This window comes from Megascapheus bottae, chromosome 5, assembly GCF_031878675.1.
Source record: "Megascapheus bottae isolate mThoBot1 chromosome 5, mThoBot2.hap1, whole genome shotgun sequence".
NCBI lineage: Eukaryota > Metazoa > Chordata > Mammalia > Rodentia > Geomyidae > Megascapheus > Megascapheus bottae.
Genome location: NC_143513.1, coordinates 8891486 through 8905540, shown reverse-complemented (window position 1 = coordinate 8905540; position 14055 = coordinate 8891486). Strand labels below are relative to the sequence as shown.

General features: G+C 43.4%; 1 protein-coding gene across 5 annotated transcripts in view; it reads right to left on the bottom strand.

Moving 5' to 3' along the window:
* The window catches only part of Herpud2 (HERPUD family member 2), a 30181-nt gene extending 19902 nt beyond the window's left edge, over nt 1-10279 (bottom strand). The window contains exons 1-2 of one of the 5 annotated variants that reach the window (XM_090332644.1): nt 9980-10279; nt 9411-9831 (exon numbers count right to left, since the gene is read on the bottom strand). In XM_090332644.1, coding sequence (XP_090188770.1) covers nt 9411-9596 — 186 coding nt within the window. In that variant the 5' untranslated portion in view covers nt 9597-9831; nt 9980-10279. Of the gene's footprint in view, nt 1-6626; nt 6701-9410; nt 9899-9979 lie in introns of those variants that run through there. The other 4 variants (XM_090332647.1, XM_090332645.1, XM_090332646.1 and 1 more) reach the window with 4 other exon arrangements.
* Between the last annotated feature and the right edge of the window lie 3776 nt (nt 10280-14055).

Genomic DNA, 14055 nt, shown 5'->3' with positions numbered 1-14055 from the left:
CATCTATCATTCCAGTTATGGAGGAAGGTGATTTAAGAAAGAAGGAGAAGCAGGAGGAGGAGGAGGAGGAGGAGGAGGAGTAAGAGGGTCACAGTTCAAACATGTACCCTGCTGAGAAATGAGAAGCTATCTCAATTATGACAAGCACAAAAAAGGGCTGAAAGTGTGGCTCAATGATAACGTATCTGCCTGGCAAGCTTGAAGCCCTGAGTTTTAGCTTCCAAACCACAGAGGAAGAGGAAGAAGATTATTACATTCACAACTATCTACTACACTGGATTTAGTTCTAACTCCTCAGCCATAGACAGACTGTCTGCTATGTCTCTCCAACCATCTCTCTTCCCTCTCTATCCAAACTGGCATTCACTTAGATTCTCCAAATTCTATCTCAGCCCAGACATGGACCTGCAGTGTTTCTCTTCCAACTCCTGGGTGGCTGAAGCTCACTCTTACTTTTCAGATCTTACCTTTAAAATGACCTTTCTCAATCTTCTCTCACTTACAAACTTAGTACAATATTCCTTTTCACATACCCATCTATTTCCTTCACAGACCACTCACATCTTTAATCTCTGCCTGGGGCAAGAACATTAAGAACAAAAGATCTTGGACCCTCTCCTTGATTTCTAGACTCCCAGAGCCCAGCATAAGGCCAAACAGAACACCGGCTAAATGTCAGTTTGCTAAATGAACTATTATTTTGAGCCCAAAATTGCTTTCATAGATTTGGAGGACAAAACTCCTCTGAAATTCCCCTACAGTGTTATATTACACATGATTGTTAGGAATGGAAATATTTAGTCCATGAATCACAAAACCACTCTGAATCCCTTGCTGACACCAAATTCATCTGGTTCCTTTCAGATTACTATGAAGGAACAAGCAATCATCACATGTTAACATTTTCACAACTATGCAACTTAGCAGTCAACTTTAAGTAAGCTGTTTTCTTTCCACAGCAAGGAAGATCTATTTCTAGAAAAGTAGAATACTAAAGAAAAAAAGAAAATCGCATGATGCAGTAGCTTCCAAATACATGAACAAATGCATGCACAGGTATGACAGGACATGGAGAACCTGGATCTCTGCACTGCTCCCAAAAACGTCTCTAAGAAGACAGGCAGACAGTTCCCCCAGGAAGCGAAGCACAGAGAGAGCTGCCCTTCAACACAGTGCATACCCCATGTCATATGCCCCACACGGTGCACGCCCCACACAGCATATTCCACACCCCACACATTCCTAGGAAATCTGAAGTCAAAAAAAAAAAAAAGTAATACCCACACTAAAGTTGTGCAGTAATGTTTACAACATCATTACTGACAACAGCCAATAAGTAAAAACAAGCAAATGCCCATTAATGGCACATGGTTAAAATAGGGTATATACATACAACGCAATATTACTCTACTGTAAAAAGAAATGAAGTATTAATAAATCATAACACAAATCTTGCGAACATTAGCTTAAGTGACAGACACCTGCCACAAAGTCTATATAACTATGCTTTCATTCACACACAATGCCCCAGCAGGCAATTCCAGAGTTACCTAGGGCAGGAACAGAGAAGGGGAAGTGAGCACACGTCACTGGAGTCAGGGTCTACTTGGGAGAGCGACAAAGATGGTCTGCAACTGGACAGTGAGACACACTGTACAACTGCACAACCATGAAACAACTGTGGAACAACAACACTGCACAACCATGAAAGGACAACTAGACAGGGATGATAACCGCAACAATGAAACAAAGTCTGCACAGCTGTGAAGCAATGATAAGTGTACAACCATGAAACAATGACAAATGCACAGCTGTGAAATAACACTGCACAACTATGAAATGACAACTGCACACCTGCACTACCCTGAAATGATGACACTGTGCCACCATGAAACACCAAAAGGATTAAGCTACACAACAATAGGGAAAATTTTATAATGTGTGAATTGTAACTAATAAGACAGTGGCTCCCCGAAATTAATATTCAAATGTCTTCCAGTAATCTGAAGTTCTAAAAACGAAAAGGAAGTCTTTAATCTGTCACTGAAAACAGAAAACTAAGTCTTTCATATGCCTCATATGTTAGGTAGGAATAATGAGACTTGAAGTCCTTTCTATCACTAAAAAGTTATTATTTCCTCAATTCAAATATCAAATTGACGGGGCACTGGTGGCTCACACCTATAATCGTATCCACTCAGGAAACAGAAATCTGAAGATTGAGGTTCAAAGCCAGCCCAGAGGTGTAGCTCAAAAGGCAGAATATTAGACTTGAACAAAAAAACCTAAAGGGAGCAACAGACCCCAAGTTCAAGTCTTGGTAGTGGCACACACATACACAAAAAAGTGTGTATGTGTTTGTGTGAATCTAAATGTGCAGCAAACCAGTTGTTTGCTGCAACAAATGTTAACAATCAACTGAATCTTCAGCTAGTTATTTTGGTATTATAGACTACAGTACTGTAAAAAGTAGATATTTTAACTTACAAAATAATCTCTCCAGGGTACAGTTTTGCCAGATTAAACAACCATTCCCTTATTAATTAGAATAAATCATGCTAGCTGCTGAAACAGCCTGAAGATCTCAGTAAATTAACACCATAAGAGATCATTTTTCTCCAAAGAAAAGACATTACATGGCACCCTTTAAATGTAAAAATCCAGAAGATTCAGAACTACCAAAACAGGAAGTACTCATTTACACTAATTGTTGTGCAAGAGTTGTCCAGCTTTAGATGCTAGACTTAGATAAATAAAACTACTTCTATTGCCCCAGCACTACTCTTCCTGGAGGCCCACAACCATACCTTGTGAACCCCATCAAGTAAGCTCCCTTCCTGCTTTGGCTGGACAGTGCCTGGCCATACATGGCAGAGCAGAGGCAGCAGAGTATAAGGTGAAGAACAAGCTGGAAACACTCCTCAGCTGGAGGCAGAGGGACTCCAGTAAGTCAGTCACTCCACCAGTAAGCCCCAAGCATGCTGCGACTCACTAAACAGGCAAGGAACAGACCTCCTGGCCTGATACCCAAAACTAAATCCTAATCTGGAAAAAATGGTTCTCTTCCTAAAAAGTTTACTTATGTGCCTTATCTAGCTGGCAGAGCATCTCAAACATTAAAAGCATTTGCCTACCAAGTACAGGCCCTAAGTTCAAACCTCAGTACCCCCAAAAAAGAGTATGTGTTCATATGTTGATATACACCCTTTTCTAAGATGGCTAAAATATTCATGTTTAGCCAGATATTAAAAACAGAATACTATGCATCATTCACAAAATATTATAAAACCAATTAACTATTTCAAAACTTTTATGTAGTTAACATTAAAAGCATACCTTTTAAGTCAAGGACTCAAAGGGTCTCTCAAAACTGTATAAGCTTAAAAACTCATGTTCTTACTATAACCAACTTAAACATAACCAAGTATCACATGCTAATTTTAAACTTTGGAATGCCTAACATGCTAATGGCTAAGTAAAAGCAATCCTCAACCAGAACTACAACACAAATCCTTTGAAAGTAGTCATTTTGAAAGTACAATTCAGTACTTAAATTGAGTTCATGCTCGAGTGTCAAATCACTTTACAAGAGCCGGGGATTTGGCCTAATGGTAAAGTGTTTGCTTAGCATGCACAAAGGCTTGGGTTCAATTCCTTGGTATCACATACATAGAAAAAAGCCAGAAGTAGAGCTGTGACTTAAGTGGTAAAGAGCTCTAGCCTTGAGGAAAACAAAACAAAACAAAGAGTTGGTACCAGGAGGTACACAAATATCAACTCCACGGAAAATGAATTCTGTAAATTGTACTGGCAGGCAGTTGCCTTCCATTTGCAATTCAATTCATCCAGCCTAAAGCCCCAGCTAAGTCAGAAATCCCCAAACAGCCTCCAGACTCTCTCCCAGAAGCAAGAGCAGTAGACAGAACCTAGGAGCAACCTTCTCTGGTACTTCAAACACAATTCTGTACTTGGTGGTTTCTACTCCCAGGCCAAACCCAGGGAAGAGGTAGTATGTATAATAAAGAATGCCAATGCATAGGAACTAGAAGACTGAAAAGACAAACGAAAGCTACATTCTCAGCAGTCTTGAATTAATATGGTGCCAGCCAGTTCTTCCTTATGGTTTATCAGGGTAAACAGAAATAACCATATACCAAGCCTGTAAGTGCTGGCACACAAAAAGGGTATGTCACAAATTCATCTACAGAGACTATCAAAACATACATACACAGACATATTCTACCTAAAAGAATGGAACTGATATGTGCAAGTCTCTTGCCTACCTCCATTACTGTATATGTATGTATGTAGCCATCATATATAAGATAACAGCAAACATTTAGAGCCTGCGCTTTCAAGTCAGACCAACCTGGATTCTAACTCAATTGGAGAATTGAGTTTAGGCAATAAAATCAACACTCTTCAGTTTCCTCATCAATAAGACAGAGCTGATAATAAATCTTATAGGATATCAACAAGGAATAAATGGAGAAAACATACCAAGTGCTCAGTGGAGTGCTTCGCTCATATGGCTACAACTTAGCAAATGGTAGTTTAAAACTTAAAGCAGCTAAAGAAAAGCATATCAATCAAATCTAGTATGTAAATTAGAGAAAAAATTTTAGAAAAAAATATTCTATTTTAAAAAGCATTTGGCTGGTGCCAGTGATTCACAACTGTAGTCCTAGCTATTCAGGAAGCTGAGATCTGAGGATGGTGGCAGAAATCAATTCAAGCATGAAAGTTCTTCCAATAAGTTACTAGAAAGCTGGAAGTGAAGCTGTGGCTCAAGTGACAAAGTGCCAGCCTTGAACAAAAAAAGCTAAGAGACAGTATCCAGGTCTCGGGTTCAAGCCCCTTGGACAGGCACCAAAAACAACCAAACAACAAAAAAAAGCATTAGTCAGAGGGGTGGCTCAAGCATGTAACTATAGATACTTGGAAGGCAGAGATGGGAGAATCACCATTCAAGGATAACTCAGGTATAAACATTTGAACACTCCACCTGAACCCATGGCTGGGCAAAGTGGTATGCACCTGCCATCCTGTGACAGGAGAAATCAAGCACAGGAAGAGGATCACAGCCCAGGCTGGCATAAACAAAGACTTACTTCAAAAATAACTGATGCAAAAAGGGGGCTAGACATGTGGCTCAAGTATTTCTGTACCTGCCTAACAAGAGTAAAGCTCTTGAGTTCAAACGCCAGTAACACCAAAAAAAGAAGGGAGAAAGGCATTAATGATTAAATTAAAAATCACCTTCATAGTACTACTTTTCAAAAAAACAGTAATGATATAGCTATCAAGACTTGAAGTAACAAGAGAAAAGTTAGTGGGCAGTCATAAAAATACCTTAAATCTATCTTTGTCAAGTTTCAATTTGATAATATCTTTTGTTCACAAAGAGTTTTAAGAATCTGAACTATACTGCTAGTGACCTGAAATCCTCTTAAATTTAGAAAAAATTTTAGAAGACAGTAGTCTTGCAAAACCACGTATGAGTTGGGATTATAGAGTCCTCAAATGAAAAATCCCATAGTGGTTAAAACTAGCAGGTTTTAAAAGTGACCTAGAAGTTACAAAGGTTAACAGATACAAACTTCCAATGATATCACACAAATGATTTCCACTAATAACAATTAAGTTACAGAAATACTACATTCTAGGGCATTACAGGGTGGGTTCTACTCTTGCTTCTTTAATTCTAATGAATGTTCAGAAAACTAGAATGGCAGCATGAACTTGTCTGGCTCATCAGGAAAGCAAGAAGAAGAGTTGAAAGCAATTGCCTTAGTTTAACCCAATGGACACAAAGATGATATCCAGAACTGAGGGGCCCCCCAAGAAGAGGCTTTGGACCCCAGGAATGGCAAATAGGGGAACAAGGCATGGAGACACCCAAATGTTTGCTTGAGTTATACTTACCTAAGCTACATCCCGCAGGTAAGAACAAACTAGAAGGCACTGTAGGTCATGGCGCAGGGGTGGAGGGGGGTGGCAGCTCATGCCTATAATCCTAGCTACTCAAAAGGCTGACATCTGAGGATTGCTGTTCAAAGTCAGCCCAGGCACTAAAGACCATGAGACTCTTATCTCCAATTAACCACTAGAAAACTAGAAATGGCGCTGTGGCTCAAGCAGGAGGGTGGCAACCTTGAGCTGAAGAGCTCAGAGTTCAATCCCCACGACCAACCCCTTCCCCCCAAAAAAGAATTGTGGGTCATATTGTGGATGGAACATTATACTACGCAATAAACACAACCATTTTAGTATTTACATCACTGATACTAAATCTAAAGTCCAAATCCCAAGCAAAAGTGGCCTGGTACTTTCATCATCTGGTAACAATTACCAACATTTCAGAATAATTATTTCATTCTACAGGCCAATTTCCAGACCTGAAAAACTAACCAAGTAATGGCAAACATGGAATTCAAATCTGATTCACAACTATTTGTATACACCATCGATATGAACTGGTGTAGTTCCCAGTTCCTATACCAAATTCTACAATAACTGTCAGTACTATTCCAAGTAAACTCCAAAGCAGCTCAGCTCCACAACTCAAGCTATTAATAATATGTAAATAATTGCATATGACTGTCTAAATTCTTAACCAGAAATACCTTTCCATCCATAGCCCATTGACAATCTCTTGTCTTTTTATTATTACTGCATTACTAAGTAATATAGCAGTATGAGGCATGTAGTCAACAGTGTAACTTCAGCTCTGAAAAAGTTGATTAAAAGGAGGGTGGAGGGAGAAAAAGGTCAAATGTGTAGTTGTCACAATTTCAGTCCCAGTACCTGGGAGCTGAGGTAGGAGGATCATATGGGCCTAAAAAAAACCATCCTGAGCAATATAGCAAGACCCTATGTAAAAAAAACGAAAACAAAAACATGACACATTTACACACCGTCCACGTTAAGTCATCACTGTAAGAGGTCATAAGGAACCTGAATTTATTATAATATTGCTTAGTTACAAAATGTTCTGAATTCCAAATAACTTTACTAAGTAAACTTCTATGGTTCCATTCCTATGCTGTGACAACTGGGGCTATGGAGTACCGCTGAACAGTTGCACCACTGCAACATTTCAAATTAATTTCAAGTTATAAGTCCAGAATGTAAACCAGTGGGATCTATTATAGTTCTCAATGAAATTCTACAATAAATCCTGGCCTACTCGTATTAAACTAAAAAGGAAATTCCCTGTCATTCCATGCCACACAGAGAAAACTGGACATTGAATAGGACGCATACTATTTTGTACAGCCTCCAAAGAGACAGATGGGTTGGAAAGGAGAAGTTTCGCAACTGATCTCCAACTCCAGCAACTAACACACAGGAGTACTTTATCCTCCACCAGTGCCTGGCCCTGCCAGGAGCAGCTTCTACCCCAACAGGGTCACCACAGAGCAGATAAGGCACACAGACTTCACTTTTAGAAAGTCATGCTCTTCATCTATCATCTAGCTGAACAAGAGCCTTCTGGCTAAATAGCATAACATGAAGATTTCACGTATGTACATGCTTCAGTACATATGTAAATGGCATCTGCTCAATAATGTATATACAAATGGTATTTGGGCTATATTATGAATGGCATACTAGAAATCAATAATTTACTGCTATTGTTAGTGAATATGAATTATACAAAGGGTTCCATAGTGATGTTTCCATATGTGCATATAATGACCTTTGATAAAATTTTCCCTAGTGTTCACTGTGTAAATCTTAACTCTCAAACATAAGTGATGAATAACAAATAACCAATAACCCCAGGGCCCCCATTCCTCTCTAATAAAAATACTGATATCACAAAGTACAGATAAACATCATTAGTGCCAACAGAGCTGTTTTTTCTAAACCTCCTGTCTCTGCAAAAACCACAGTAATTCTCTGGTTGTTGTAGAAGTTTTAAGAGCCTAAATTTAATACCGCAGTACTGAAGTCCTAACTCATAAATACCTTCAGAGATATAGTCCTTTTAGACACAGAACAGACCTGAGCACACAGGTGCTTCCAAAGGGCCCAAGCTTCAAATGGTCTGACACCAAAGGTTACTTCCCACCTGGAAATCCACACCTCTTCCATATATAAACATATTAACAACTGGACAATCATTCTTCAAGAATGAGAACTTTGCCAGGTGCCAGTGGCTTACACTTGTAATCCTACTCAGAGGGCTGAGATCTGAGGATCCCAGTTCAAAGCCAACCTGGGCAGGAAAGTCTATGAGACTCATCTCCAAAAAACTGGAAGTGGTGCTAAGTTCAAAGTGGTAGAGCACACTAGCTTTGAGCTGAAGTGCCCAGGCCCAGAGTTCAAACACCACAACCAGAGTGGGGAGAGGGGAGATAACTTTACACAATATAGAATGTGAAGATTTCACTTAAGTATACCCCCCAAGTGCCATTACTTGTCCAAACTACTCCAGAACTTTTTAATTACCAGCCTGGTCCCTTCTAATGGCACTTTGGGAACAAACAAAGCTAGTAGTCTGTGCATTTTATTTTTCTTTCCAATAATCCCAACATGGTGGTTCAGAACGGCACACAGCCACACTGATATGGATGACAAAGAATAAAAGATTCACCAAGTGATTGGGGTGAGAGTGGGAGGATGGTCCAGTATTTTTTTTCTGTGACATCTTTGAGGGAAAAGGGTAGTGCCATGGAAGAAGAATCTACAACTGACAATACTGCTCCTTGAAATATATAGCCATTGTGAAAGTGTAGTTTGTCTGGGAGTATACACTTGTTCCAAGAGAAAACAATTTTTCTCTCCACAGTTAACAAATTCCTGGGCTTGGGTGTTGAATGTGACATCAGAATTTGAATCTAGTACACAGTCAAAGCTCTAATGGGGGTTGTTGTGCTTTGTTCTTAAAAGGAATAAAAAGAATGCATCTATGCCTGGCCACCAGTGGCTCACACTTGTAATCCTTGTTCTTCAGGAGGCTGAGATCTAAAGATCGCGGTTCTAAGCCAGTGAGAGCAGGAAAGTCTGTGAGACTAAGGTCGCCAATTAACCACCACGAAAAGCCAGAAGTAGAGCTGTGACCCAAGGGATAGAGCACTATCTTGAGCAAAAGGGTTCAAGGACAGTGCCCAACCGAGTTCAAGCCCCAGAACCAGGGTGCACATGCATGTGCACGCGCACACACACGCGCGCGCGCGCACACACACACGCGATGGCACTGTCGTGTTAAGGTGATGACTCTAAATTGCCTGTCTCCATACGTGCAAATTCTGCACGCTCCCACTAACAAACGGAACCTCCTGGGGCGAATATACATGCAAGCTCGGAGCTGAGAGCACTGGTGGTCACGGGAGGCAGAGTGGGGCGGACCGCAGCACCTGCAAACTGCTGACTGGGGTACATGCCAAGCCCACCGCACTCACGGGCTTACTGGGGTTCACGCTGAGGCCCGCAGCACTTACGGGCTTACTGGGGTACACACTGGAGAGATGCGACTTCAGTTTCCCCACGGTCCAGTTGAGGAAGCAGCTGACGGTCTGGTCGCGGTACTTCTGGTTCGGGGCTTTGATGACGAGGGTCACCGGAATCTCCATCCCGCTGGGGTCCATGGCCCTCGGGTGAGCCGGCCGCGGGACGGCCGCGGCGACGCCTCGGGGAAGGGGCCGGTCGGTGGCCGGGGGGCGCTGGAGCGTGGGGCCGGCCGCGGCGGGGCGCTCGAGTCCTCAGGATTCCGCGTGCAAACCAGTCACAGGGGCGCGCGCCCGCGCGCAGGCCATGGCAGGTCCGCGGCGGCGGGTGGAGGGGCGGCGGTGCCCGCCGGGTCCGGGCTCGGCCGGGCTCCGACTGCGGAGGGAGGGAGGAAGGGCGGGAAGGAGGGAGGACGGTGAGGCGGGAGGGAGGGCGGGCACGGCCCCGCCCCGCCTCCCCGACCCTCCCGCAACCCGCGGTGGACACGCAACAAGGCCCCGACGCGGCGGGGCGGTGCCGGTACCCGAGGCCAGGAGGAGGCCCTGGGGAAGAGGCCCCGGAGCGGCGGCGGCGGCGGCGGCGGCGGCTCCGCCCAGCTCGCGCTCTCCGTAGTCCGGCGACGGGGCGGCGACGGTGGCTGGCCGCCCCGGGTCTCGCGAGGCGGCGCCGACGGCCGGAGGGCGCGGCCTCGTCTCCGCCGGTGCCCTCCGCGGGGCGGCGCCGGGCCTGGTGACCCGAGCGGAGGCAGGTGTCAGAGGGCGGGGACCGGGACCGCGACGCCCTTTACCAGAACCCTGATTTTGGGGTGGCGGCGGCGGGGAGGGGCGCCGCCCCTTTAAGGCAGGGTGGCGCTGGCGGACGTGCGTCACGTAGGCCCCGCCCCTCGGGGGGGGGCTCGGCCTGCTTCCTGCTTCCGGCATCGCAGACCCGGGTCGGTCGGCGCGGCCGGCGGTGGGGAAAGGCTGGTCTGCGTCGGTGTTTCCTCACTGCCGTTGCGGGCGCGGCCGGGCGCAATCAGGGGGGGCGGGGGGAGGGCCTGGGGCACATCTCCTGCACCCCGGTTCACGCAAAGCTAAATGCATTTGATTTGAAGCCCTCCAGTGCCACGGGGAGGAGCTGGTGGCTCCCTGTCATCGTCACAGAAGTGGGCTAGTGCTTTCGTGAGAACACCGGCCGACGGTGGGAACTGTGCCTACTCCGCACCTGGGCAGTTAGGTTCTATGGGGTTAGGAGTCCGGGTGGTTTGTCCGATGTGCGCGGAGAGCCGCAGACTTCTGCTTCAGGAGAAGGGAAGGAAGGGGGAAAGCTGGTCTCTTCCCCTCCCAGCTTCAGAACCACTGGATTACTGTTTGTGTCACTCCACAAACCCTGTGCTGTCTTACCTGAGGCTTGTCTTAGGTCAAATTCCGGTTTAGGCCAGGAAGTTTTCACAGCCACTACCTCTCAGTCCTTCCCACAACCATCACTTAGACTTTTGACTCGGGCTTCTGAGAATCCTCTATGGAATCACACATAAGTTGTGCATACACCTAATGACACTATGAAGTGTGTATTGTTACTGAAAGGTATATTAATAGTTATTAAGACATGTATTTCAATGTTAAGCATTATTTCCAGTAGAGGCCATCAAAGGTTCATTAACATGGGCAAATGCAAAACTTTTTAATTTCCATGAAAACAATTGAAATAAGATGGACACCAGATTATTTGTACACAATGGAATTCTATGCTGCTGCCAGAAAGAATGACATTGCCCCATTTGTTAGGAAATGGAAAGACTTAGAAAAGATCATATTAAGTGAAGTAACCCAGACTCAAAGGAACTTAGGCTCAATGGTTTCCCTCATTTGTCATAATCGGTAGAAACCTTGGGCTCTCCTAACAGAGGTTTACAATAGAGCAAAACCTTGATACAAAAGGCCAGATAGTATGACGCTAAATGAAAGCACCTCTAGGATATAGAAACATAAGCCATATAATGAATGTTGTTCTTAAGGTACTATGTTATCTCTCATCTCTTTTGCTGTCCCTTGGTTATCTCATATTGTTACAGTATCTCACTTTGTTACCTGATATATCAGATATATTTGTATATTTGTATTTGGTTATTTGAAATTGGATAGGGAAGGGGGGGAACAAGATGGGGAGTGGGGGGAGGGGGAGGGAAATGGGGACCAAGACATGTGAAAGGATATCAATGTATGGGAATTAATGCACCATCTATCTGGCAAATATCATGTAACCTTTCTATTAATTACAATAAAAAATATATGAAAAAAAAGATGGACACCAGAAATGGAGCTGTGGCTCAAGTGGTAGAACACTAGCCTTAAGCAAAAATAAAAGCTAAAACTCTCTGTATATTATCTTTATAATATGTTTTTTAATAATTTAAAATCACCTTGAATAATTATAATTTATTTTCCCCAAAAGTTATCTTTGGTATATCAAGTATTTACATTCCCATTTATAAAGGAATGATTCGTATCAGAAAAAGAAAAAAGCTCAGGAATAGTACCAAGGCCTGTAGGTCAAGCCCTAAGACTGGCACAAAAAAAGGCATTCATATAGTAAGATTGCAGTTCAAAAAAAATCAACTTCTTGCTACAGATTTTTTTTGCAGAATTATTTTTACACAAAATTTGGAGTGCTTTCCAAGAAACCAAAATATCTTTTATGCTGTTGGTTGGCATACTTGAATTTATTCACTTAGTTGCTGCCTTGTGATGAAAGACTTTAAGTGATGATCTTGCAGTTGCAGATTTCAGAGGTGATGTTGGCCACCTGGCTTCTGATTGCTTCCATTTCCACTTTGGCTACTCTTGTCAAGTTTTAAAGATTCTGTCACAAGGCAGCTAATCAAATTTTAATCAAGTGTATTGTTCTTAATGGGGAAAAAAAAGCCTCCGGGAGCTGAAGATCAGTTCATTTTAACACTCTTCTTTTAAAATCTTAATTGGTCCCAGATGTTTGATTATGAAGCATGTTGTAGAAAATGGAAGGAAGAAATGACGCAATAGTGCATGCCTGTAGGTCCAGCTACTTAGAACACTATAGGAGGCTCCCTTGAGTTCTGAGGTTTGAGAGCAGAATAGACAACATAGCAGGACCCCCATCTCAAAAATAGAAGAAAAACACACACTAAATGCCAAGTATATGTTTTAAGTAGTGTGTCCTCTAATGAATTATTAGAATAGCCTTTTAGTGGGGATATAGAAGCTCCATAATGGTAAATACCTGTACAAAGTCTCCCACTGAGTTTCAAATAAAACTTCTGATTCCAGCCTTACATGTATTCTTCCCATTGTACTGACCTTCTTGTTTGAAGATAGGCATGGATAACAAGACACATTTCAGAGAAAAAGCATTCCAGAAACAATATTGTAGAAATCACCTAGATCAAGCTTCCAAATGCCTCGTCACCTTTGGCTTAAATCTTTGCACCAAGGTGGGGCAAACTTAGCTTTCATTGCAGCCTTGGTTGTTCTGAGTGAGTTGAAGCCTATATCACTGTCATTTCTCGTGAGGCCTGCTCTTCAGCTCTTGATCAATCCAGAGGGGCGGGGGGGGGGGGGATGCAGTATCCAAGATCGAACCCAGGACCTTGTGAATGTAAGGCTAGCCCTCTACCATTGACCTAAGTATCTTTTTTCTTCCACAGGCCAGCCCTTCAAATTGACAACCATTAAATGTTTCCTCGGTCTTTTCCAGGCTACACAGGCGAAGATACTTCAACATCCTACATAAGAATCATCTTAAGAGTAGACACCCTAGCTTGCAATGCCTCGTACATTTTGATATTCACTGGGAGCATAGCGCAGACAAGGTGTGAGTTCCTGAGCCTAGCCAGCATCCATCCAAAGTCCCATCCATTTCTTTATTGACAGATGCTTGCACGGGCTGTGTCAGAAGTTGCATTTCCTGCTTTTCAGTGACTGCCGTTTCTAGACAGCATTTGAAAAGTGACCTTGGGATTAAGACAGAGTCTCAAATTTCTCTGATGACTCACTCTAACTGCAGGTACGGTATGGTTTGGGGCCATTCTGCTTTGCGTCTCTGCTGGTAACGCAGTCAGAATTTCAGCTGACATTTCATCATGTGAAGACTCAATCGGGCCTGGAGGACTGACTCCTGGGGGCACACTCAGGCTAACACACTGGCACCCACTGTTCGTGTGACATCTCCATTCCTCCCACATGGGCATCTTCACAGGATGACCTAAGCATCCTTCCATCAGGGTGGAAGCCACAGAAATATACCTCCAATGGCAAACTGTCAGGTAGAACGTGATCTGTTTGGTCACATGGTCTAGCCCTGAGTCAAGGTGGGTGAGTGGATGGCATCTGTTGTGCAGGAATACCTGATAGTATGATTTAGACCCCTGCTATCCCCCTGGAGATAAGCCAGCATGCCCAACTAAAGCCCAGCAGATCTTATTGGATACTGCTATATACAACCACCCAAGCCCAAACTCCAGTCACAGTATCACAATTGTTTCATAATCACACTTCCATGCATATTCAGCCTCTCTTTGCACACAAAAATGTTTTTCATGATTTTTACCCCCGAATTTACAACTACTGGATATATGTCTAAATG